Raw genomic sequence first — 25732 nt, 5'->3', positions numbered from 1 at the left:
CAGCCACAGAGGCCTCGCTGAGTGCTCTCTGTGGGCAGGGCTGTGGGGTCTGTGGGTTCACTGAGACCAGGACGTGCTCGCTGCTCCAGGGCTGGCAGTGCAGCCCATCAAGCAAGATGTGCCCACAGGTGCCAGATGCCCTGGAAGAAGCCCCAGGAATGTCTACGTGCAGGGAGAGAACCTCTAGTGACCAGGAAAGGCTTGATGGGAGCAAGGGCATTTGACCTGAGCATGAATAAGGCCCAGAGATGGAAAACCGTATATGTCAGGAAAAGCAAGTGGCCGAATTGTTGGGGGGGTGGGGGAGCTCACATCCTGGACCCTGCAAGATTCCTGTAACATCGCAGTGGGGAACCTGCAGTTTTTCTGGGATACCATCCTTAGCTTAGCTTCTCAAACTGGAGGGGAGAGGGGTCGCACAATCCCAAAAATGTAATGGAGGAAAAGGGCAAATTTTTTAATGTGTTGTGGAGCCAGAGAGTGAAAATCAGAATGCCAGGCCGAGAGTTAGGGAATATGAAGAGTCTTAGCTGGGGTAGTGACAGAGACCCCCACTCTGAGAGAATCTATCTAGCTGAAGCAGAAAGGGGAAGTAAGCCTAGTGATGAGGGGAGAAACAGGCTTCTGCAGCAGTTTATTGAAAGGTAACAAGATGGAGTGTCAGGAAGGAGAGAGGGTGAGAGGGAGGCAGAGGAAGAACCTGCAGGAGGAATTCACCACAGGAGTTTAGGGAGAAGTGGAAACGGCAGGGTTCTGTCAGAAGTACTAATGGGTCACGGCACTTTGAAATACCTAATGATGAGGAACGTGTTGTTTGGAACAAACACACTGGTTTGAATGACAGAGACACATCCAGGCCACAGTGTCCTGCCCGTGGTTGGGAATGTGTGTGGAACTAAAAGTTTGGGGGAGAAATGAGGGCTGGAGACTCAGATCCGGTGATTTTCTGCTGAGGGTGGTGTAAGCCTGAGAGTAACCCCACGGTGCCCAAGGGGAGTAGAAAGTAAGACGGAGGAGACTTGAGACCAGACGGGAGTGCCTCTGGGAGTGGGCAAAGAGGGGCAGAGAGAGGAGGTGAGACGATGTGTAATGGCGCAGAGAGCCCTAGACGGAGGAGCCAGCATTGAAGTGCTGCAGAGAGGTTTCAGGGGCCACTCAGACTGAGACAGCCAGGGCAAAGTGGGGAGATTCAAAAGGGGCTTCAGTGGACTAGGTGTGGGGGTGGGGCAGTCTGGTGTCATCACTGCCCTGTGCTATGATCCAGGCGCGGCCCCGGCCCCCTGAGGTCTGTGAGGCTGCTCACCCCGATACTGAACTATCCCCATTTGAGTCTTCACGACTCCTGAGCACCTATTCTCTGTTCTCAGACTCCTTCCGCAAGTCTGCCTCCTGCCTTTAAGTTCGTGCCTCCGCTCCTCCTAGTTGGTGTCCTAATCTCCTGGGAGCCTGGAGCGCCAAGCTTATTAGAACCGAATCCTAAGTACAGTGGACTCTGGGAGGCCCCCTTGGGTAAGGTGCATGAGGCCTTTGCAGTCTGGGGCATGGGTCTTCTCAGTGGCCCTCCCTAGTTCATGTCACGATTCTGGGTGAGCCATTTAAGGAAAGTGTGACTACTCTGATGTCATGGGAGTCAGTGGCAGAGGAGGGAGGAGGAGGGAGGCCTGGGTGACCAGGGCATAGGGTGCTCACCCCAACCCCTCCAGCTTCCTCTCCCCCTACTTCATCTCACCCCTTATCTTCCAGCAGAGCTTTTAGTTCCCAGCTCACAGCAAGCCATCCCATGTCCCCAAGCCTCTGCCCCTGCTGTCTTTTGCCTAGAACCCACGTGATGCCTTCTCTACCTCCACCCACACTAATTGCCCCAGACCGGTGCCTCCTGGCACCTCTGTAAGTGCCCTCACCACCTCAGTTGCTATCACATAGGTCTCTGTCTCCTCCTCCAAACTGAGATCTCCTGCATGGCAGGTGCCACATCTGGCTCACCTCCACCCCTGGTCCCTCATACAGTGCCCGGCACAGAGTGGGCCCAGCACATGCCCTTCTCCTGATGTACAATGTAGAGCCCACTTCTACAGATTCGAATCTGGGTGTCAGAAAGTCTAACCAGATCCTGTCACTAGTCTCTGACTGACCAGGGAAGTTTCTCTTGATACCCAGCCCGGCTTTCTTTCCAGCACAGCAAACTACATATATGTTTGGAAATAAATGGAGACCTGGATCACTTAGAAATCCTTTTTATTAGATCCTCTTTGTCTACTTTAAGTCAGAGATCTAGCTAAGTGACAAGTACAACTCTCGATATTTCAGATCACTGCAACAACCAGGTGGTTGGCGTGGTCACTCTGTGGCTTATAGCTTAGACCAGCCCTCGTTTTTGGCCTGGGAAACTGCAGACAGAACCTGAGTACTGATGTCTGATAGAAATTGGCAGCCAGGAGGGTCTGCGTGGGCGAGACAGCACAGTAGTGGGGTGCGCGTACCTCCCTTGGAAAAATCCAGAATGCTTTGCATCAGCAAGAAGGAAAATCCAACCCAAGATGCATGAACAATAAATAACAACTGTTCTGAGTTAGGTTGAAAGCTCTGAGTTGCACTTTTTTCAAGTTGTTTGTGCTAACCACAATTTTTTTTCTCCTTCTCTTTCCCACCAGGGCTTATTTCAAAACCTTTGTGCCTCAGTTCCAGGAGGCAGCGTTTGCCAATGGAAAGCTCTAGGAAACACCAGTCTTGAGAGGTGGCCAGCCAGACTGCTCTGTCCACATGCGTGTCAGCACATATGGCCGCTTCCTGGAAGCCACTTGGAATGTCTTCATGGCAGTGTTTCGCTCACACAGCAGCTTTGTGCGTCCTGTCTGAACCCAGCCTTGAGCCCCCCTCCTCTGGTTGCTCCCTCTTTGTTTCCTTCTTTATATTTCTCAGTTGGAAGAAATAAAGTCACAAATCATGATGCAATATTTTTCCAGGGAAAGTAAGACATCATAAATGCACACACCCTTCCTTACTCCAAAGCCTTTGTCTCTGAGACCTCTTTTAAGTTTTAAGATTAAACCCACCCCCTTTGCTTTTTTCCCCCTGAAACTAGTATCTTACGTACGTTGTGTGTGTGTGATTATACACACACACCCCATTTCCCATCTGGGGCAGTACTCCATTGGAAAAGGCACTGCCTGAATGAATCTGACTGACCTGCACAGCTTCAGCCAGGCCCCAGGCTGGAGCTCGGGAACAACTGGGTTGTAGCACCCCGCCCGCTCACCCACCCCAGCTCCCTGTGTGCACAGCCCATCCTGACCCAAGAGGCCGTCATTAAAGCCTGCTGAATGCGTCAGTGACTTGGTCCCTTTCTCCCCTCACCCCTCCCTAGGCTGATGGCAGAGCTGCTGGGGCCTTGCAGCACTGAGCGAGTTATGCCTGGAAGACACAGGGGCTTGTGGGTTATCCCTGCCGTGTATATGATTCCTAGGCTGAGCCATCTGGGAATAGCTAGGGAATATACCGTTTTTCCTAAATGTATGGATTATCAGAGGTGGACAAGGTCTCAGAAGTCATCTTGTTTCAACCCCCAACACCTCTCCTCTTAGTACAAAGGAGAAAACTAAGGCCCAAGAGCTACAGAAACCCCCAGAAAATGAGAAGTGAACCTGGGAGTTCAGAGCCAGGCCTATCCAGACCGTCAGGTGACCCCCTTAACTTCTAATCCCATTGACTACAGCCAGCTTGATAGCTTTCCCAGATTTACAGCTTAGTATCATTCCACCCTGAAGGCTTTCCCCATAGGGAAGCAGGCCCTGCACACACAGGTGAGAGCAAGCAGCTGGCCTGCGCTGCCTGTGCTCTTCCTTAAACCCACCTGCCTTCCCAGTCGAAGGTGAAGCCCGGGCCCCACCTGCCGTAAGGCCACACAGGGTTTAACGCGGCCTCTCACTGTGCCCTCAGTTCCCTTTCTAGCTCTTGAAGCCCCGTTTTACCATGAGAGCCTGGAGGAGAACCAGCTCAGAGCCCCTGTGGGGACCAGAGAGGAAGACCCCTCCTTCCTGCACTCTCTTCACCCACGAATGCGATCAGGAGGCAGGAGCACAGCTCCAACAGACTCCTGCTTTGCTACCAGATGGATGGCTGCCCAACTGGGATCTTTCTCCATGTGGGTACTTTGCCCCTTGCCCTGAAACCTTGGGGATTCCCTTAACAGAACAGTGTCCTGTGTCCACACCCCAGCTCTGTCATTAGCTGGCTGGGTGACCTTGAGTAAATCCCTTTTCTCTATAATACAAGGACTCGGCTTATCCCAGGAACTTTGTAAAGACCTGCTCTGGGCCCCACTGCAGGCCTGCAGAATCCGGGCTCACCAGCCGGGGCTTAGGCATTTGGACCTGTTAACACTCCCAGGTGATGGATTCTATTGCGTAAGCGGTCATGACCCCTCAGCCAGCTGACTGCCCACTCTACCTCAGGGCAGCTGTGCCAAGCTCCACTCTGCTCCATGATACTGTCCCTTAGGATTGATGTGGCCACCCCCCACTGCACCCCCGCCACGAAGTCGCATGGATTGGGCTTGCTGCCTTCAGAGCCAAGAGTTGACTGAGTCAGGGTTTGCTTCCGACCCAGCATGGGTTTTCAGCTCCAGTTCTAGCAGAGGCAGTGGTGGGATGAGATGAAGTCATGTAGCCTGGACCCTTGGCATTTCAAATAGCCGGTTGGCAGTGACGACAGTCAGCAGTGCGCAGTGTGATCTGGGAGTGGCCCTGCTACCCCTGCCAATCTCTAGGGGTCCACATATGCTCGGGCTGGCCAGGTCACTAATGACCCGCCTGCTCATCTGCGAAGCAGGCACCGTGTAACACACTATCTCAGCCTCAGCACATTGCTACAGCAGACCTGAAAGCAAGTGAGTAGGGTCACCCCTTTCCACAGATGAGGAAACAAGATCAGAGAGGTTAAGTGGGTTACCCACGATCCCCAGCCAGCCAATGCCAGGTCAGGATTCATCCCAGGCTCCTGGCTGGAGAGTCACAGTCACTTCTCATGTATATCTCCCTAGTAAACGGAGGCTTATTTTTTCTTTCCCAGTAAAAGAGGATGTGCTATGTATAAGCTTGTGAGCGTGTCTCGAGAGAATGTGATTTTTAAAAAGACTTTCAGCCCCTTTAGCACAGAGGGAGGGTTTGGACTGATTTTCTGAGGGGGAACCAAACAACAAAAGGTGATAGTAACTTCATATTTCAAATGCTGGGGATTCAAAACCAGCATTTGTGCGTTTATCTTTACTCCCAACAGCAACAGAAGCAAGTGGCGCTTGTAAATGGGCGACAGTCACCTGTCTATTTTCAAACACTTCTTGCTAGTTCCGCCCGCCATCGAGCATTGTACTGCACACGGAGTGCAGCCCAAGACTAATTAGTAAATGGCTGTAAAATGCTTTGAAGATGAAAAGTGCCATATACGAAAGCACATTATTATTACCTCATAAATCCTGTCTCCAGCTTACTCAGCCTTTGTAATTTCAGTGAATCTTTAGCTCAGCACAGGCAAGGATGAGGCCTCAAATGTATTTACTAGTAATACCCACATATGATTCGGGCGTCTCGGGGGGGATCCAGGGAGGAAGCATAGCCACTCGGCTGGCTTCCGGAGGACCCACTCCTTACAGGCAGGGGGTGCTGTATTTGAGAGCCCATTTTCTTCTGGGATGAACTGGAAAGAGTATGAGCTTAAGGAGGAGGGAGACTTATATTTGAATCGTGGCTCTGCCCACTTACTGGCTGGTAAATATTTAACAAGCAGTTTTTCAGTGACTTAAAAAGGAGGGGGAAAAAAAGGAATGGGCCCTTCTTTGTACTGTTTGCCAGTTTCCAATGTGTAAATACTCCCACCATGACCAAGCTCGGAATGTGAGGTCACCAGATGCAGACTAAGGAAGAGCAGGGAGGGTCGTTGTGGTGGGAGCCTTGTGGGTGAGCAGGCTCCAGTTCAGGTCTTGACTGAATCTCTCTGAGTTTTGTTTTCCTCATCTGTAAAATGGGAACAAATAATATTGGCCTCCCAGGGTTGTAAGAATTAAATAAGTACATAGAGTACCAAGTAGGGTGCTTGGCACACAGAAATGTTTGATAAATAGTGGTTATTATTACTACAAACCAGAAAAAGGGTTTTCTGATGTTGACTTTGGCCTTTTTCTAAAAAGTCAGAATGCCCCTGTTAAAGTCCTGCCAGTGAATGTGGCCTTTAGAAGAGTGACCCTGTCTGGATTACTAGGAGGACAAAGTGATGAGTCATCCTGATCTTAACGAATGAGAGATTAGCTGTATCTGTGGGATTTCCCCTCCCCGCCCCCCCTACACACACACACACACACACACACACACACACACACACACACACACACGCACACGGTCTTGCTCCAGCTCTGGGCAGGACTTCAGGCTCTGGGCAGCACTTGAGAACAAACAACCCACTGACCTGCTTATTTGCCCTGGTCCGTGCTTTCCCACAGGCAGGAAAATCACAGCAGCGCAGATCACTTTTGCTTCTGACTCAGTTTCGGTTCCTAATGGCTGCAGATTCCTGTTTCGGGGTCACAGCCTTGCAAGAGAAACAAGCACATTTGGTTTGCCTCTTGCTTAGTCCTGTAAACAGAACTAGCCCCAAACCTGCCCCAGCTTAGGGAGACTGGCTCATGCCACAGTTCTTAGCAGGAATGGTAAAAACAGCATCTCATGGTAAGATGACATTGAATTCTATTGGTATAATTAATTTATCGGTGCTTTTAAAAATGAAAACAAGAGAAGAAACATCACCTTTTGTTTAAGCATCTATAGTATTTACCTACAGTGCCAGTAGAGTGGGAGAGTAGATCAGACGTCAAATAGAAATAGGGTGCTGGGTGGGTGGCAATGGTGATCGCTGCTCTTCAATTGGGCTATGACTGACATTCCATACTAGCTACTTTTTATATGCTGTCTTTTTTTAATCCTCAAAACAACCAAATGAGGGTAGGTGTTACTATCTCCGTTTTATAGGTAAAGAAAGCAAGCCTCACAGACGTTATATAACTTGCCCAAGGACAGGAAGCTGGTATATTTACTTATTCATTCATCCATTCTACTTTCTCTCCCTTCCCTCTCTTTCCTTCCTTCCCTCCCTTCTTTGTCTTCCTTTCCATCCCCCTTCTTTGTTACACAAAGGAAGTGAAGCCTGGTCTCCCTGTTGCTTTCTACTTCCTTTATCCAGCTTCCCCAAATGAAAAGATAGTTATTGAGTATCGACTGTATACAAAGCCCCATATGAGACATTCCTTTCCTCGTTTTTTGTTATTTTCCACAGGAGCAGAGGGGCTAAGAGTAGTTAGCTCACATGGGAGCAGGAGTCAGGCGCAGGTGTGCTGAGTCCAAGGCCAGACTTCCCCACGGGGCTCTGCGTGTCTGCCCGCATTCAACTAAGACACCCTTTGAAGCAGGCTGTGTATATGCAGACAAGTCTATATGGCTAGGTAAATAAATATAAATACCAACTGATTTTCAGGTGGTTGAGCCAGCCCACAGTTGGAAAAAAGACGTCTGACTTCAAAGCTTGTGTCAGATTCTCAGGTTAAAGTCCAAAACACACTTGGTTGAAATAATGGCCTCATATCTGAGCAAAACAAGATGAAAATGGTTGTTGCAATTATTAAGGAAAATTACCAAGGTATTACCAAAGACAGCTGGATCCAGAAACTCGTTCCAGGTTAAATATGAAATAACTCCAAGTGTTATTTCCTAACCTGACTCATGATTTCCTTCAGGGTTCCCACATTTGTGCCTTCATTTTTCCTCTGATCCCTTTGGAAGAACCACACTTGACAGCCTGAGAGGTTATGCTTAGGGTCATGCTTAGGGATATGCTTAGGGTTATGCTTAGAGAAATTATGACTAATGGTGGCAATAAAAGTAGGGTCACAAGCAACCTAGGAATGACCTGCTCCTGGCCAGCTGCCTTTGCACAACCGTGGAGGGGTGACAGGCACTCATTCCTCCAAAACAGCCCCACACCTCCTTCAAAACCCCCAAGGAGCAGAGTCTGTCTGCAGAAGTCTCCTCATTCCAGAGTCTCTTAGGAATATGCCCCTTGAGCCAGTTGAGGAGCCACCCAAGAAAATCCATTGTGCCGCAAAACAGAACTCCCTAGCTCCAGATGACCTTTGGCTGTTTGGACAGGTGCCGATAAAGGAGAGGCGAGGAGGGTACCACGTGCCCTCTAGAAATAAGATGGGGGGTGTAAATAGTGACAACCGCCCCCTCGAGCACCATGCGTGATATTCTGGGTCTTTTCCATCCACTGCCTTCTTGGTCCTCTGACCCTTCAGAGAACTAAGATAGTCCCCTGAGAGAGTCAAAAGAAAGTGTCAGGACGCAGATGGCAATTCCTGAGTAGGCCAAAACCAGGTGAGTAACGCAATGTCCAGAGAATAAGAATGCTACCTCCCCAGGGGACAGGTTTGAGGGAGTCAGTAGTCATTTGGTACATAATTTCAAATAGGTCTGTAGAGGGATTTTACCTTGGACTCATTTCATAGCCCAGCTGGGACTGATGTCATGCTTGGGGACCTGAGGTCTGGGGCAACAGTCAGCTTCCCACAACCAGATTGCCCTGGGGACGCGGGGGTGACTCCTGAAGGTTCCCCTTCATCGAGCACTCGCACATCCACACCTATACTCGCAGGTAGCTGGGTTTTAGGTGACGGATGCCCCTTGTGCTGCCTCAGTGCCCACTCCAGGAACTGCAGCACAGGCCCAGGGCTGGGGAGGACTCCCCACCAGACCCCACGCTGAGGCTCTTGGCCTGCATGGGCTGGCGGGTTGCACAACCCAGCCAGCTGCCTCCACCTGTCTCCCCTGCCTTTTCTACCCACACTGACACCCCAGGCTGCCCTTTAAGGCACCTCCTCTGCCTCACCTGCTATTGCCCCAGCCACCCAGGCACAGTGGCCCACCCCACCTCCCACTCCAACTGCTGTCAGTCAGCAGACGGCAGCCACCAGGGAGCGACCCCTTCGCAAAACTAACTCCACACTGGAGCCTCGCTCAGGTGAAACCAAGCCCTTGGCTAATTGTCTTGTTGTGGGAGTTGAGGCCCGTGGGCTCTGGAGCCAGCCCACCTGAGTCAAATCCTGTCTCTACCACTTACTAGAGGCGTGAACTTGAGCAAGTCACTTGACCTCAGTTTCCTCCTCTGAGCAATGGGCCACTGCTTACTTCATCCGCTGGCGGAAGGGCTCGGTGCGTTTGGACTTGTGAAATGCTTAGACCAGCACTGGCACATAGTAGGTACTCGGAAAAGGCTCTGTAGTATTACTGCCTTTTGGGTTTGTCTTCCTTACCTTTCATATCCCTGCCCTTAAGCTTCAACTGACCAAAAAAGTCCTTTCGTGCCCCTGCCTTGTCATATAGACGCACGCCAGTCCCTCCTAGAGAGTCTGTGACACCCCCTTCACCAGAGTGTCTCCGTGAGTCTGTGCCGAGCAGCTTGACCTGCGGCCCCCAATCTTCTCTCCCATTAAGCTGCTTGTTTCAAAGGTTTTGGCTATTAAACTGCATGTATTAAGTAATCCTTCATTTCCTCCTCTTTTAACCATCGACATACACTTGCTCACTAGGGATTCCAATGAGCACTAGAGACTGGAAGTTACCTCATTGAGTGGGCATGTTTCCAGTCAGAACTAGAACACGTTATTAGCCAGAGGTTCCTTCTCTCTGGGAAACATACAAAAACCTTAGCCTGCCTCCACATCTTGACTGTCCTTCATGGACCCTTTCACTGCTTTCCTGACTCCGGGTTGAAGAGCATGGTCTGCCCCAGGCCAGGCCCACAGTACAAGTGGAGAAGCAGGCTGAACACGCAGCACAACCATCGCAGCTGTCAGAGATGAAAGCTCCCATCCAGCACCCTCTCCCACTCACTCGCAGGCCAGCTGCCCTGGTCTGAGAAGCAGGTTTCCAGGGCTGGAGAGAGTAGCGTCATCCAGAAAACTTGAGGAGTGGCCCACACCCATGGAAGGGTAGCCAGGTCTGCAGAAGCTGTAGGAATAGATACCAGGGCCCTACAGAGCCAGAAGGCCTTGACGAAGATGGGCCTAGTGCGAGCTGGACTCAGGTGCGTCTATGCGTCCAGGTGCAGACTAGTTGGGACAGACTAAACACATGTAAACTAGAAAAGCAGTGCTGAGTCAAGCAAGACCACCCATTTATTGAGCACTTTCTCTGTGCCCAGAGGTGGGAGCTGCTGCTTCCAGGGAGAAGCAGGAATTGAATCCCATTTATGCATTTGACAGATGTCTGTGGAGTACCCCTCTGTTCCTGGCACTAGGGGTGTACAGATAAGACCAGCCCTGCTCCCGAAGAGCCAGAAGATAAGGTGAGTACACAGCCTCCAACAAGGGAGGTGGTGATAAGCTGTGTGGGAGAGTAATAGATCTGCACTGTTTACGTCCAGCCCAGGTAAATCAGGTAGGGCTTCCTGGAGGAGGGGCCAGCTGAGCACAGATTCAGCGTCTGGGCCCCACCAATATTTTATCTCTTTGCCTCACTGTGGTGGTTTGGCTTCCTGGTGGGATCTCTAACTGGCCTGAGGAGCACGTGATACCTACCTAGTTCTCATGCATTCAATTTATTGAGCATCTACTGTTCTAGACACTGGAGATATTAACAGCATAACAATTCCTGCCCTTGTAGAGCTTCCATTCCCATCAGAGGAGAGAGAGCAGGAACAAGATCCACTGTAAGTTGTGTAGTACATTAGGAGGTAAGAGTGGAGAAGAAAATAGAGCAGGGATGGGTGGGAGTACACTTTTAACTAGGATGGTCGGGGAAGGCCCCACTGGGGTGACATTTGAACCAAGACCTGAGGAGGCAAGTGAAAGAGGCAGGGCACAGCTCCCCTCCTCCTCCTTCCCCTCCCAAACCTCCGTTCCCAAGCCCCAGTATGAGCTTGTCTCCTCTCCCACTCCCCGCCCCCCAGGAACCCACCCAGTGGAGTCAGTCCCTGAATCCGGAACATCCAGAGGTGACAGGCCAAGAGCAGTGAAGCAGGAAGCCTGGGCTGAGTCCTAGCTGGCCGCTGGTTGACCACACCGTACACCAACTTCTCTGAGCCTCAGATCCCTCCTCTGTAACGCAATGAGCCCTCTTTACAGGCTGGTTATGAGAATCGGCAGATCAGGCTTGGGTATACTCCAGGAAATATGAAATGTCACAGCTATATAAGCAGATTGCCACCGCTTGACACAGTCTCTACCACTGCCAGGCCTGGGCAGGGACCCGGTGAAGGTGCCCTGAGGACGTGGTGAAAATACCACGAATTGCAAAGGAAATGGGTGCTGACGCCCTTCCTGCCTGCCCTCCCCGGCCCCAGCCCGCCCCTGGAGCTGCCCTGGCACAGACCTGCCAGGTGGAGGGGAGAACAGGGAGCAGGTGTGCCTTCTCCTCCTACTCAGCCCTAGAGGACCTGGGGTGGGCAAACAGGGTGCCTGAGAAAGGCCCACAGTGGGTCCTGCCTGAGAGCTCTGCTTCTGCTGTCGTGGTTCAGCCCCAGGTGGCTGTCACCTGGAAGGTAGGCACTGGATAGGCGTCACAGTCAGAACGAGTTGCCCACCCTCCCACATCGTTCCCATCAAAGCCGTTAGCAGTGATGTCTTTTTTGTGTCACGAAAAGAGCAGAGAACAGAAATCACCCTCCTCCTAACAGAACCACATTTAGTGTATAGGTATTAACACTGTGACAAATGTGATGTACCCGTTCTGTGGCAGGAAATGGTATCCCAGATGAGGTCTGAGGAACAAAGCAATTGCCTGCCAATCTTTCATCCTACTTATTTTTAACATGTTTGAAAACAATATAAAACAATTTTGTATCTGGTTTGTTTTTTTTACCTGATATTATTTCATACGTGTTGGCCATCTTACTAGTCTTTAACCATCTTTAGAATGCCTGCCTCTTATTTCTCCATTGGTCACATACTACTTTCCTTATTTTTGGCTATTTGAGTTATTTTCCCTGATTACAAATATATCCAATAAATGTCTACTTGTAGCCTACTGTACTAAAGGCTCTTGGGAAGACCAATGCAAGGTGATCAATTAGCAAGCAACAGGGAAAATGAGAGTTTGGGTGGGTGCCAACTCGTGCCTCAAAGGCTTCAGAGTAAGGGGAAATGGGAGAATGTGCTGGAATATTCTGGCAGGGTGGTGGAGGAAGCACTGAGATAGGTGTCTTCAGTGAGACAGTGAGGAGGGTGCTGCAGTTCCAGGCTGGGCGCAGGGTGGGGAATGAGGAGAAGAAAGCAATCATTGAAAAGGGTGGCTTACCAAGGCTTATGAAGGCCTTCCCAGGAAGGCTGAGGTGTCCAGCTGTGGCAGGCGGAAATGGGAATCCCCGGCAGGCTTAGGAGCAGGGGAGGAACAGGATCCACGTGACATTTAAGGAAGGTTCGTCAGTGTGGTGGCTGAGGTCAGCCAGCAAAGGGTAAAGGGAGCCCAGGCCGGCAACTTCGAAAGAAATCATACCTTGAGGTGGGGGGGGAGGCATATGCAGGGAGTGAACAGGAAGAGATGGGAATGAGAAGGCTTTGGAAGAGGCTTCCTCCAGCTTTGCAACCTGTGGGCACAAAGCATGAACAGGGAGGTGAGCAAGGAATGGTGCTGATGCCCAGGCCACATGCCCAGCTGGAGGACACAGCAGGGAGCAGGGAGCCAGAGCCCTGCTGCCTGGCTGCAAGCCCTGGGAATGGAAGCAGCCCGGAGAGTTGGCATGGGGGCAGGCCTGGGTGGGGGCCCCAGGGAGTGCCCTGAAACCTGGGTCTGTACAGACAGGTGTGGGTGTGAAGGTGGGAGGAGCTCTGAGACCAAAGGGAAGGCTTGGGAGCCCAGATAATAGTGGGAATGCCCTCCTCTGCCAGTCTTTTGCCAGCCAGGACCGGTAGGAGGCACAGAGGGTTTGGCATCTCCCACGCTGGAGAAAAGGCAGGAAACAGTCAGGGTTATGAGCGCAGCTCTGGAGCCAAAGAGATGAAAATCCTTGTTAAGCCTGTCACTGGCTACCTGACCTTTCCCTCTCTAAGCCTCAGTTGCTTTGTCTATAAAATGGGATGATAACAGCACATACCTAACAGGCTGGTTGTACCTACTGGGTGAGATAATGGGATAAGAAGGAGCCATTGGATGGGAGCTGCTGTTATATTATTAGTATGATGAAGGAGCCAGGGCACACCTGGCCCGCCTGGGAGGCTGCAGGCCTGGCTCACTCAGGGCCAGGGCATCATCCACAGGCCTAGCACATGGCCTGAGCTTCCACGGTGAGAGCCCCGGCCGTCAGCCTCAGTGTTGGGCATGCCATACTCTCTTCTAGAGCACCCACTATGTTGCCAGGCTCTGTGCTGGGCACTGAGAGACCACCTCCAAGAGGCAGCAGACTTGGCCTGCTCCCCCAGTGCCCACACAGAGCAGCGACTACATTCCTAGGATGTTCTGAAAGAGGGAGAGTCTACAGTGAAGGTAGAAAGGGCTCTTTTTCTTTTCCTTTTTTTTTTTTAGTTTCATGTATACAAAGCAACCTAATAGTTAGACATTTATACCCCTCACAAAGTGATAAACCCCCCAATCTACTACCCCTCTGACATCGTATATAGCTGTTACCAATACCATTGACTACATTTCCTATACTGTACTTTACATCCGTGACTATATATATATTTAATTATAGTCGACACTCAGTATTATTCTACTGCAGCTTCAGGTGTACAGCGCAGTGGTCAGGCATCTACACAGTCTATGAAATGATCCCCCTGATAAGTCCAGTGCCCACCTGGCACCCTACATAATCTTTACAACATTGCTGATTATATTCCCATACTGTACTTCATATCCCTGTGACTGTATTATGACTACCAATTTGTACTTTCTAATCCCCTCACCTTCTCCCTCATCCCCACCCCCACCCATTTAGCAACTATCAGTTTTTTTCTCTATATCGCTGAGTCTATTTCTGTTTTGTTTGCTCGTTTTTTCTGTTCTTTAGGTTCCACATATAAGTGAGATCATATGGTATCTGTCTTTCTCAGTCTGACTTATTTCACTTAGCATAATGTTCTCTAGGTCCATCCATGTTGTTGCAAATGGTAAGATTTCAATCTTTTTTGAGGCCGAGTAAAATTCCATTGTATAAATGTACCACAGTTTCTTTATCCAGTTGTCCATCGATGGGCATTTCAGTTGTTTCCATATCTCGGCTATTGTGAATAGTGCTGCAATAAACAGAGGGGTGCACATATTTTTTTGAATTAGTGTTTTGGATTTCTTTGGATAGATACCCAGGAGTGGAATTGCTGGATCATAAGGTAGTTCCATTTTCAATTTTTTGAGGAATCTCCATACTGTTTTCCACAGTGGCTGCACCAATCTGCAATCCCACAAACAGTGCACAAGCGTTCCCTTTTCTCCACATCCTCACCAGCGCTTGTTGTTTGTTGATTTATTGATGATAGCCATTCTGACTGGGGTGAGGTGGTATCTCATTGTGGTTTTCATTTGCATTTCTCTAATGATTAGTGATGTTGAGCATCTTTTCATATGTCTGTTGGCCATCTGTATGTCCTTTTTAGAGAAATGTCTCTTCATGTCCTCTGCCCATTTTTAAATTGGGTTGTTTGTTTTTTTGGTGTTGAGTTGTGTGAATTTTTTATAAATTTTGTATGTTAACTCCTTATCAGAAGTATCACTGGCAAATTCTTCTCCCATTCAGTAGGATCTCTTTTTGTTTTATTGATGGTTTCCTTTGCTGTGAAAAAACTTTTCAGTTTGATATAGTCCCACATGTTTATTTTTTCTTTTGCTTCCCTTGCCTGAAGGGATATATCAGTAAAAATACTACTAATGGCAATGTCTACGAATTTACTTCCTATATTTTCTTCTAGGAGTTTTGTGGTTTTGGGTCTTACATTTAAGTCTTTAATCCATTTTGAATTTATTCTTGTATATGGAGTAAGAAGGTGGTCCAGTTTCATTTTTTTTGCATGTATCTGTCCAGTTTTCCCAGCACCATTTATTAAATAGACTGTCTTTACCCCAATGTAAATACTTGCTTCCATTGTCATAGATTATATATAATTGTACAGGCATGGATTTATTTCTGGGCTCTCTATGCTGTTCCATTGATCTATGTCTCTGTTTTTATGCCAATACCATGCTGTTTTGATTACTGTAGCCTTATAGTATGATTTGATATCAAGTAGCATGATACCTCCCATTTTGTTCTTATTTCTCAAGATTGCCGTGGCTATTTGGGGTCTTTTATGGTTCCATATAAATTTTAGGATTATTTGTTCTAGTTCTGTGAAAAATGTAATTGGTAATTTGAAAGGGATTTCATTGAATCTATATAAGGTCATATCAATAGATGCAGAAAAAGTATTTGGCAAAATTCAGCATCCATTTATGATAAAAACTCTTAGGAAAGTGAAAATAGAGGGATCATACCTCACCATAATAAAGGACATATATTATAAACCCACAACTAACATCTAACTCAACGGGGAAAGGCTAAAACCTTTCTCCTTAAGATCAGGAACAACACAAGGTTGCCCACTTTCACCACTTTTATTCAACATAGTTCTGGAAGTTCTAGCCACAGCAATCAGACAAGAAAAAGAAATAAAAGGCATCCAAATTGGAAAGGAGGAAGTAAAATTGTCATTATTTGCAGATAACATGATACTATATAGAGAGAACCCCAAAAATTCCACCAAAAAACTATTAGAACTGATAAATGAATTTAGTAAAGTAGCAGGATACAAAATTAATATTCAGAAATCAGTTGCATTTGTATACACCAATAACAAACTATCAAACGGAGAAATTACGAAAACAACCCCATTTACAATTGCTTCCAAAACAATAAAATACTTAGGAATAAATTTAACCAAGGAAGTAAAAGACCTGTACTCAGAAAATCATAAGACATTGAAGAGAGAAATTAAAGAAGATACAAATAAATGAAATGTACTATGTTCATGGATAGAAAGAATTGATATAGTAAAAATGTCCATTTTTACTGTAGATTGAAATAGATTTCAGCTAGGGGATCAAAAAACAACTGGGGAGAAGTGTCACTTGTCTGTCCCAGGGCCTCTGACTGTCAGGAGGGGGCATGGAGAGGCAGGGATCGTCCCAGATAGAGGGAGCCACAGGGGGCCAGCTGGGCCTGGGCAGGGGATGATGGTGACAGTTCCTAGCTGTTGAGCGTTCTAGCCTGTGCCAGCCCCAGGGCCAACGTGCTGACCCACATCATCTCTTGCCCCCACAACGAATTAAGAGGTAAAGGTTTTTTCCCAATTTTATAGACAAGAAAACAGAGGCTCCAAAGAATGACTACATGGTTCATAACAAGCATTGCAGGACTGGAACTCTGTCTGGCAGCCTCAAACTTTATGATGCCAGGCTCCCTCTCTCAGATCTCAGGCTGGGCCCGTGTGAGGGGCTGGGGTCTGAATGGGGGAGGACAGGAGCTGAGTTAGGAGGCCACACCCACCTGACCTGGGGGTGTTATCCACTCTGGAAGGGCCATGGAGTCCCTTCTGAGGCATCTTTGAGACCCAGGAGACTCAGGCAGTGGGGAAAGACCTGGAGCCCAGCCCTTCTCATGCTCTCCACATCCTGGATCCCCCTCTGCTTCTTTCCTGGCCAGCCCTCGGGTCCCTGGGTCTCTATTCCTGCCACTCTGTGGGAAAGGCAGGCACAGGGAGCCTCACCCAGGGCAGGGGGCAATCTTTACTCTGGTACCTATCAGTGGATCACCCAATGTTTGGGCTTTTAGGGGCCATCAAAACCATCTGGTCCAATACTAAGACAGGTGAGCAAATAGGCCAAAGCCCGATCTGAGTCCAGTTTGGTGCTTTTTCACCTGGTTTTTGACTCAGCAAGGAAGGGACCAAGCAGGATGACCCCATCACCATGGGAGTTGGGAGGTTGGGGTATAAGGGTAAGGTGAAGAGGAAGACCACAGAGGCCTCAGGAAGGCAGGAGGGTCCTGTACCTGCAGGAGACATTCCAGGTCAGGCCTACCTTATACAGTGAGGCGTGGGGACAGACACCTGTACCCTTGTACGAGGTGCAGTTGGGGAGGGAAGGTGAAAGGGCAACCCCAGCCCCTTATCCATTCAGCAAACCCAGGCCCAGGACCACAGCTGCCCTCTGGGGGGGAACTTTTTCCAATTCTTCCACAGGCCCTGTACAGCCCACCTGCAGCCCTGGGGACTGGCATCACCTGCTAGCCCTGGGGACTGGCATCACCTGCTCCATTCTGAGCAAGTGGCTACCGCTGGAGTTCCCCTGCCTAGGGGGAGAGCAGGAAGGGCTGTGGCACTAGCGCTGGCCTGGCCCTGAGCTGTTTTTCTTGTTCCCCTGCCTGACCTGGGAGCTAAGGTTCTGCTTCTGTTTTCAGAGGCTTGTCTGTCCCCCGGGACTGTTAGCTCACTCTGTACCCATTCCTGCAAGGGCTGCTGAGACCTGCTTTGGGCTCCTGTCTCTTCCCACCCTGGCCCCTGGCCCACATAGAGTCCCACTGGGGCTGCCCTCACCCAGTGTGTGGGGCTGCCACACCTCTCCAGCAGCAGTGTGCTCTGGGCCCCAGGGGGCCTGGCAGTCTCCCCACCCATGCTGTGTGCAAGCTGGCGAGGCCCTCCATGCATGGGTGAGAGCTGGCCCCCCTCTGCCTTGTGGGCTATGTGACCTGGGGCAAGACCCGTGTCCACGCCCTTTCCTCACAGGATGCCATAGTGGTGGACATGACAGAGGTGACTGTCTTCTGCCCGGTGGGCTGGTCACCTCCAGCCCTGGCCCCTCCTCCAGTAAGAGGCTCAGAGCCTCCTGACTGTGACCTGAGACAGCAATGAAGCTTTGTGTTTGGTGCCTCCTTTCTTCAGGGCTCAAAGCACTTTTACAAGCATGAATCGCCTTCATCCACCCCAGCTGTTGTCTTGTTTGTGCTTTATACTTTATTGTTAGCTGGGGGTTGTGTTGACCCTTTGGACACCCAACTAGGGGGAATTCCCTAAGCCAGAGCAGGCAGAGGACGCCCCCCTCCCAGCATGTCTGGGACCTTTGTTTCTCCTTACCTGTCTTTGGCCAGGTGTCTGCCGTCAGCACCCACTGCAACCAGCAGGATGAGCTTTGAGATGGTGGACCCAGAGGCAGGGAGGTGTGGGGGGAACATTAAATGGGGAGGGGGAAGCTGGGCTCTGCCAACTGCTATTATGTGACCTCGGGCAAGTCCCTTCACCTCTGAACCAGGTTTTATTGAAACACACAACAGGGGTACAGACTCTCATAAATATCAAATCAGAGCCTATAAAGGCTAAATAAAGTTCTGTGTAAACGTCCACGGCATTGCACCCCACCTGTAGAACGGGGAAGATGGGGATGTCAGCCTAGACCTCTTATTGGATTCTACGATGGAGCTTGTTTCCTACCTCCCACCCCACACACCCCATAGCCCTGAGCCTTACCCCTTGGTCCAAGTGGCCAGAGTAGGCTGCAGGGAGGGAGATGGGTTAGAAATCAGCCTCGGGTGCCACCAATAGCTGGCCTGACCTGACGGGGCTCCTTCCGGAGCTCTGAGCCAGGGGGAGCCTATCTTATTCATGACCCCTCAGACGCAGGCCTTCAGAGCATGTCCACACGGGGTAAGGATGGTATCAACTCCACCAGTGCCCGTGGGCTGCCGGGCCGCCCCGTCAGGCTGTGTGGTTTGCTGGCATGGTGCTGGCCTGCCCAGAGGCAGGGCTGCCTTTTCAGTGCACAAGGTTGCTGTTTGCCAAGCCTTTCCCCGTGGGCCCTGAGCTTTTGGGGAGGCACGCTTTATTCTAATTCACACAGTGTCTAGTGGAGGCCCCGCCTGTCTGGGATACTTTCCCAGGGCAGGCCATGGGTGGGCAGCCCAGCTGGGCAGGAGATGTCCAGCCATCCCTCTCCACAGGGGGCTTACCTTGCCCCCCTCTGCCTATACCACCATAGAGCAATGGAAACCATTTTAGCATAATTCGTCCTAAACAAGTTATTATAATAAAAGTACGATTTCCTCAATCCTATATCTGAAATTCCAAACTCCCCGAAAGCTCTAAAAACCCAAAGTTTTTTTTTGTGTGTGTGTGTGTTTTACCTTATTTGGCAACAAAACCTGGCTTGATCAAACGGAAGGCTGCCCGTAACCTTTATTTTTCCCACCTAGGGTAAATAGTCATAAGTGTTAATGAGGAAGTACTGAGGTGTTTGATGATGGAGTATTGCCCAGACCTCACTGGATTAGAAGTGATATTGGAATGTGCATAATATTAACTTTCTAAAAATGCAAAAACATATAAACTCTGAAATACAAATGGCCAAAGGTTTCAGATAAGAAATTATGGATCTGTGATAAGCAGCATGTAGTATATATAGGCCTTGCGATACCCAAACCCTCTGCTAAGCACAGCACAGGTGTTGGGTCATGTCCAGTTGTCCCTCAGTATCTGAGGGGGATTGGTTCTGGGACCCAGATACCAAAATCTGCAGATGCTCAAGTCCCTTATATAAAAAGGCATAGTATTTGCATATAACCTATATTTGCATACAGACTACAGCAGGGTCTACCTACACACCACTTTATTCGCGTGAATTCAGTGTAGTGCTCGGTGCATGGCAAATTCAAGTTTTGCTTTCTGGAACTTTCTGGGAATTTTTTTTTTTTTTAATTTATGGTTGGCTGAATCCGTAGATGCAAAACCTGTAGCTGTGGGGGGCCAATTGCAATCTCAACAAAACAAATCAATTTATTTCCATTTTATGGATGAAGAAATTGAAGCCTGGGAGGTTTAGTAACTTTGCCAAAGTCACAGAGTTTACTAAAGGGTGGTGTCCCAATTTGAATCCAGGCAGTCTGGCTCCCTGCTCTTAACCGTCTGCTGTACAGAGGAGGAGACTGGGGCCCATAAGACAGAAGGGTCTTGCTCGGGGTCATCCAGTGAATCTGCAGTGGGGCTGGCCCTAGGTCCTGGAGGCCCCCAGCCCTGCCTGCTCGTGGGCCAGTGGGAGGGGGGCCGGGGTTGCAGTGGCAAGTCCCCCAGCAGCCGCCCAGGAGCTCCTAGTCCTCCTGGCTGAGTCTGTCCAGCCCAACCGGGAGGTGTTTAAAATAGAAGATGTTCCCATGGAAAGTTTTAAGATTTCACTAGATTGAAACCAGATGACCCCGTGCAAACAGACCCCAGCAGCAGGCGCAGGGTCTGGATGTGCGCTGAGCTCCCCATGTCTGTTCCCAGCCTACTCCAGGGAGGGAAACTGCCCTGGGGGTTCAGAGAGGCCAGCAACACAGGACACTGGATAGGACTGGACAGGACAGGCATCAGCTGATGGGAAGGGGCCGGAGACCCTCTTTTCTGCTGATGGAGAAACAGCCCCACCACTTTCACGGGTCCATCTGTTTTCCAGTTTCTGAAGATGGACAGAGAACTCTGGGAGAGCATTCCCCCTATTCCCACAGGTTCCCAGTCATTTCTCTGTTCCTCCACTGACTTGTTCTCCACCATATTCACTCCTTTATTTGCACCTTCAGTCAGATAGCCAACCTACAGAACATCCCCGATAGAGGGCTGGCTGTGTGTGAAACCCTAGGGACACAAAGACAAAACAGACACAGTCTTGCCCTTTGGAAATCCCCAGACACACTGAACAGTCATCACAGCAGGGCCGGGGGTTTATGCTGGGAATACAGGCTGGTCAGGGAGGGCTTCACAGAGGAGGTGATGAGCAGGACTCTGAAGGGAGGCAGAAGAAGAGGTGTTCCGAGCCAGGGGACAGGTCTGGTCACTCCAGCAGGCTGGTCCACAGGGCGCACACAGAGGGCACACCATGATAAAGGAGACGGAGGAAGACGTGGGGCCTATTGAGCCTCCCAGCCCCATCAAGTTGATTCTGAGGGTTCTGGGGAGGCAGGAGAAGATTTCATTCTTCCAGGGTCCAGGCTGGTCTGGAAGACTCCTCTCCTGGCAGTGGCCATACAGAAGCGACCTGAGTGTTTTCCATGTCAGTCTCCTCTGGGGCAGTGCCTGTCTTTTTCACCGGTGTAGACTGGCCCCTGACACAGGGCTGAGCTTTTTAGAAAGTGATTGCTGAATTGATCTGACCCTGGGGATCATGATACTCTTTTTGCCTTCTTTGTGTGTGTTTGGACTTTTTCATAATTTTAGTTTCCAGTAGAGAGGAACGTGTGAGTTTCTAGGTCACTGACCCCACAAAGCAACTGGCGCTGGGCAGCTGTGACCTTGCTCATTCCACATAGGTGGAGAATGGGATTGGGGAATCCTCTGGAGTTGGGGTACAAGAACACAGGCCCAGAGGGTCCTCAGGCCTCTGGGTCAGACATGGCACCCCAACATCCCCTCTCTCTAATCTACACGTCTTACCAGTCACTGGTCCTATGTATTCTATCTCCAAAATCTCTCTCCAATCCACCTAGCGACTCCATCCTCTCTGCCCCCATTCAGTCCCCATCATCACTCACCCCTCCTACTCAGCAGCCCCTGTGTGGACTCCCAGGCCGCCCTCCTGCCCCATCAGTCCTAGCACTGCCCACTCCGCCCTAGTCCATCCCAGGCCACACACAGCAGGCAGGGACAGTTAGGTCAGCACATGGATACTTAGCCCGGCTGTGGGTTTGGTGCTCTGGAGGTTGATGAGATGAACAGAAAAGGCCCTAGGCCTCCTAGGTTGGGAGATGGGACATTGAAGCAGAAAGCAGTGCCCAGGGTTGAGGTCTACCTGGGCATCGTGCTCTTTGAGAGCAGAGCTTGAGCAGCAGTCCAACTGGGATGGAGAGCACTGGGCTAGATGCCTTCCATAGAAGCCAAGAGGCTGCTCATTAGCCCCTGTGCCACCCAAGTTTGGCCTGTGAGTGGGCCTCACCCGGCCGGCCCACTATGGGGTGGCAACTGTATCCTATGGGCCTTGCTCCTCCTGGGTTCCAGAGTCAGGGGCTGCAGCCCAGCAGCTGGATGGCAGGGTGGTATGGAAAAGGCCACCCCCACCCCACCCCACCCGTACCCAGAACAGCCCCAATTCATTACTGTGGCAGGAGGGAGATCAAGGAGCATTCTAAAGGACCGAAGGAGGCAAACCTGCTGGGCCCGGCTGCCAGCCCAAGTCTGGATAATTGGAAAAACATTCCTGCTGATCCCTTCAATCTCCACCCAGATGTTTAATGAAGAAAACGGCTTTTCTCTGCCTCCCCAGCTGCCACACACAGCCTGGGCAGGCCCCACAGGGCCTCGAAGGCCCAGCAGCTTGCCTTTCCCAGGCCCCTCCCACCCAGAGCAGGGCCCAGGAGACAGTCTCTCAGTCACGAATCAGCCTGTGAGGCCAGCTCTGCTCCTGGGCCTCCTGCCAGGAGCGTGAGCAAGGAGGAGCCGGGCTCAGACACCGTCTCTGTCCCTGGCGCCTTCTCTCAGGGCTTGCTGTCCTTGGCTCTGCCCCTTTTCCACCTCCAGGCGCCCTTGGACCTGCAGTTCAGCTCAGGGTCTTGCCTGCCTCCACTCTGGGGCCCCAAAGAGCCACTTAGCTGAGATCCAACTCCTGATGATAAAGGATCAGAGGATGGGGTGACAGGAGAAGGGGGTGGCCGAGGGCAGGGGGCAGAGGAGCTGCTCTGGGCTCTGGCTGTGGAGTGAATCCCAGGAGTGCAGCAAAGGTCTCCCCTGTCCCCCCTCAGCGCCCCCCGCCCCCGGAGCCACAGGCATAGTGGGCAGGCAGGCAGCTGTGGTGGCCTAGGAGTAACCCCTGATGACCAAGCAATGACTTTGGGAAGAGTGTGTGTGTGTAGGGGAAGAGAGTCTGGAGGCCCTGCAGCCAGCCCAGCCTGCAGCAGGCACACCACTCCCGTTCCAACGGAGCTCCCAGAGCTCAGGCCAAGGACAGAGCCGCCTGCCTGGTTCTCTCCCAGGCTCTCCCAGAGACCACCCACAAGGGCTCTATCAGCTCGGATTAGTCTCCAGATCGCTGGCTCAGCCCACAAAGCCAGCCATCTCCAAGCTGCTGGGCCTTCCTCTCTGGGACTACTTAGTCCTCACAGCTGCCTGGGGACGGCATCTGGACCACAGGGAGGGATGTAAGAGGTTGACGCAGAGAAGAGGAGGGTGGCACAGTGCCAGAGGAACTCCCGCCTGGACTGCTCTTTGACCCTGAGGGCACAGCCTTCTGAGAGGAACCCAAGCCTGAGCCAGGGTGGGAGCTGTCACCCAGTCCCCGCTTTGCCTTGGTCTCCCTTCCCAGCCCTGGCTCTGTCCCAGTGGGACTCTGCTGTTCCTCACACCTGCACCATGCACCTTGGCTCATGTTGGTACCCTTCTGGATTACCTTTGCCTGGTATCTGCCAGCCTGCGTGCTGCCTGCCCAGCATCACCTCGTCTGCACCCTCAACACATCTTTCTGGAATGTGGGTCGGAGTTATTGGGGTGCTGTGGTCAAGACCACAGTCCTACCGTCTGATTAATGGCCCCAGAGTCAAATCCCAGCTCTGCCACTTCTTACCTGGGTGGCCATGAGCAAGAGACTGAAGCTCAGTTGTATCATCTCTAAAATGGGAATAATGGCCACTTCACAGGTTGTTTTTCGACAGGGATTAAGTGAGACGTGTGTGACATGCCTTGTATAGGACTTGGCACACAGGACTGCTAGGCAAATACGGGGAATATGAACACTGTGGTGGCGGTGGAGGTGGCCACCGTTCCTGTCACTGTCCCTGGAAAGAGTATATGCTCCCTGAGGATGGGAGCCCTGTCTTTTTGCCCTCATTCCTCACAGTGCCCTGAAGAGTGGATGTGACTGGCACAGGGTAGAGGCACAATAAACATTTGGATCAAGTGGAAGGAAATGCGGCCCCGCTGGGAAGGCAGAAGGGCCATCGTGTTCCCTAGGAGTGGACAGATCCGAAATAAGGTGACTATGTTGTTCTGGCCACCCCCAGCTCCAGCCCAACATCCGAGCTCCTCCTGAGGAGGCCCCAGGTCAGTCAGGGCCCTGCGGGAAATGGTCTTGCCCTGTGAGCCCTGGACACCTCTGCTTCTCTGAGGAAAGGTAGCTTCTTGGCTTCGTGCTATGCACCAAACATTCCTGAACACTGACTGTGTCTGCGTTCCAGGCGCATTGCTAACTGGGGCCTTGGGCAAGTCCCAAACCTCTCCGAGCCTTGGGTCTGTCATCTGTCAGCTGAGCACTCTATAAATTATCTACTTCAAAGGGTTGTTGGAACATTAAATGAGAGCCTGGGACAAGGTGGATATTCCACAGATAGAAGCTGCCCCTTCCCATCCCCCTTCCCTGGCATACGGTACCCCTAGTCCGGTGGGCAGCAAAGGAGAGTGGGGAGGTGGCGTGCCCTAGTCTGAGGAAGGGGAGGTCTCCCTGAGCTCCCTTTCTGTGTGGATGGTGGCTCAGAGCCTGGTGCTCTGTCACCTGGGGAGAGGACTGGGGAGGGACTCCCAGAGGAGACCTCAGCCCCTGGCCTGTGCCTGATTCCTACATGGAGAGAGCGCTGTCTGAGCCTAACCCGAGTCCTCAGGGCTCCAGAACCGCCTTCAGCCATCCCAGGTCAGCCTGGCCCTGGGCCAAGCCTGGGGATACATTCCCCAGCCAGGCCACAGCCCAGCTGCCCTCTCTGAACCTTCAGATGACGAGTCAGTGCAGGCACCATTTCCCCAGGACCAGCTGAAACTTTGAGCAGTAAAGTCTCTTCTGGTTTATCTGGAGGAAGGAAAATGACGTCATGAGGTAAACCGCACAGCCTGAAACCACGAGGCTGGGTGTCCCAGTGATGTTTGCTTTTCAGCAACAGTCACTCGTGTGCATGGAGGGGCAGAGAACCTGAGACATTCTGGTCAGAGGGTGGCTGGGAAGACAGAGGGAGATTTTCAAACATGGAACCACAGGAAAGGAGAGGGCCTCAGAAAGAGCGGACGTCAGAGGCCAGCAGAGTGGCTTCCTGGGGGTTGTGGGCAGGTTGCCCACTGGGCTGAGTGACTCTGCTGGCCACTCACGAGGTCCAAGCCTTGGCACCTGAGCTGCTGAGGATCGTGTTGACTGGTGGGTGTAATGAGTGCCAATAATAATAATAGTACTGATGATAAGTACCATGTATGAGGGTCCAGGACCCTGTTAGCGCCTCAGCGGCCCCCATGAGATGACCCCCACGTGCAGACAGGGGAAGGAGGCTGGCAGGCCTCAGCCCTGTGCCTTCAGCCTCAGAACTACAGAGCTTCTTTGCGGACAGGCTGGGTGTCCGCTCTGAGGTCTGAGTGGAGGGCTCCCAGGTTCAAGCCCCAACGCTACCTACTAACTGCGTTACCCTCTGGGAGCCTGGTTTCTTTATCCACCCCATGTCCTGCCTCACAGGAGATTTCATAAAGTGAACCCTATTCTTCAATATCGTTCCTTACTTTTCAGTACTTTGAGCAGGTTTCTCTGGAGAAATTAGCTCCAAAGAGTACGCCCCAGCACTGGTCCTGCTGGGCTAGTGGGTGTGTTGGGTTGGGGGTGCCCACTGTGTAGTGGGGCCCAGTGGACAGAGTGAATGAGGACCAAGAGCTGTCTGAGGAGATCAGGAAGGGCCTCCACACCCCCACTTCAGGGCTGCATGAGTCGGGGGTGGTGCCTAAAGGAAGTCCACGGAGTGTCTAGGTGTGTCTAGG

General features: G+C 51.1%; 1 protein-coding gene across 2 annotated transcripts in view; it reads left to right on the top strand.

The window, feature by feature from the left end:
- BABAM2 (BRISC and BRCA1 A complex member 2) overlaps window positions 1–3330 on the top strand; it is a 375203-nt gene extending 371873 nt beyond the window's left edge. For both annotated transcript variants that reach the window (XM_081069729.1, XM_081069730.1), the window contains one exon: window positions 2652–3330. In XM_081069729.1, the coding sequence (XP_080925855.1) occupies window positions 2652–2715 (64 nt within the window). In that variant the 3' untranslated portion in view covers window positions 2716–3330. The remainder of the gene's footprint in view (window positions 1–2651) is intronic.
- Window positions 3331–25732: the final 22402 nt, after the last annotated feature.

This window comes from Rhinolophus hipposideros (assembly GCF_964194185.1).
Source record: "Rhinolophus hipposideros genome assembly, chromosome: 12".
In the NCBI taxonomy this organism is placed as follows: domain Eukaryota; kingdom Metazoa; phylum Chordata; class Mammalia; order Chiroptera; family Rhinolophidae; genus Rhinolophus; species Rhinolophus hipposideros.
The sequence above is the reverse complement of the archived record's forward strand: the minus strand, read 5'-3'. Positions and strand labels throughout refer to the sequence as shown.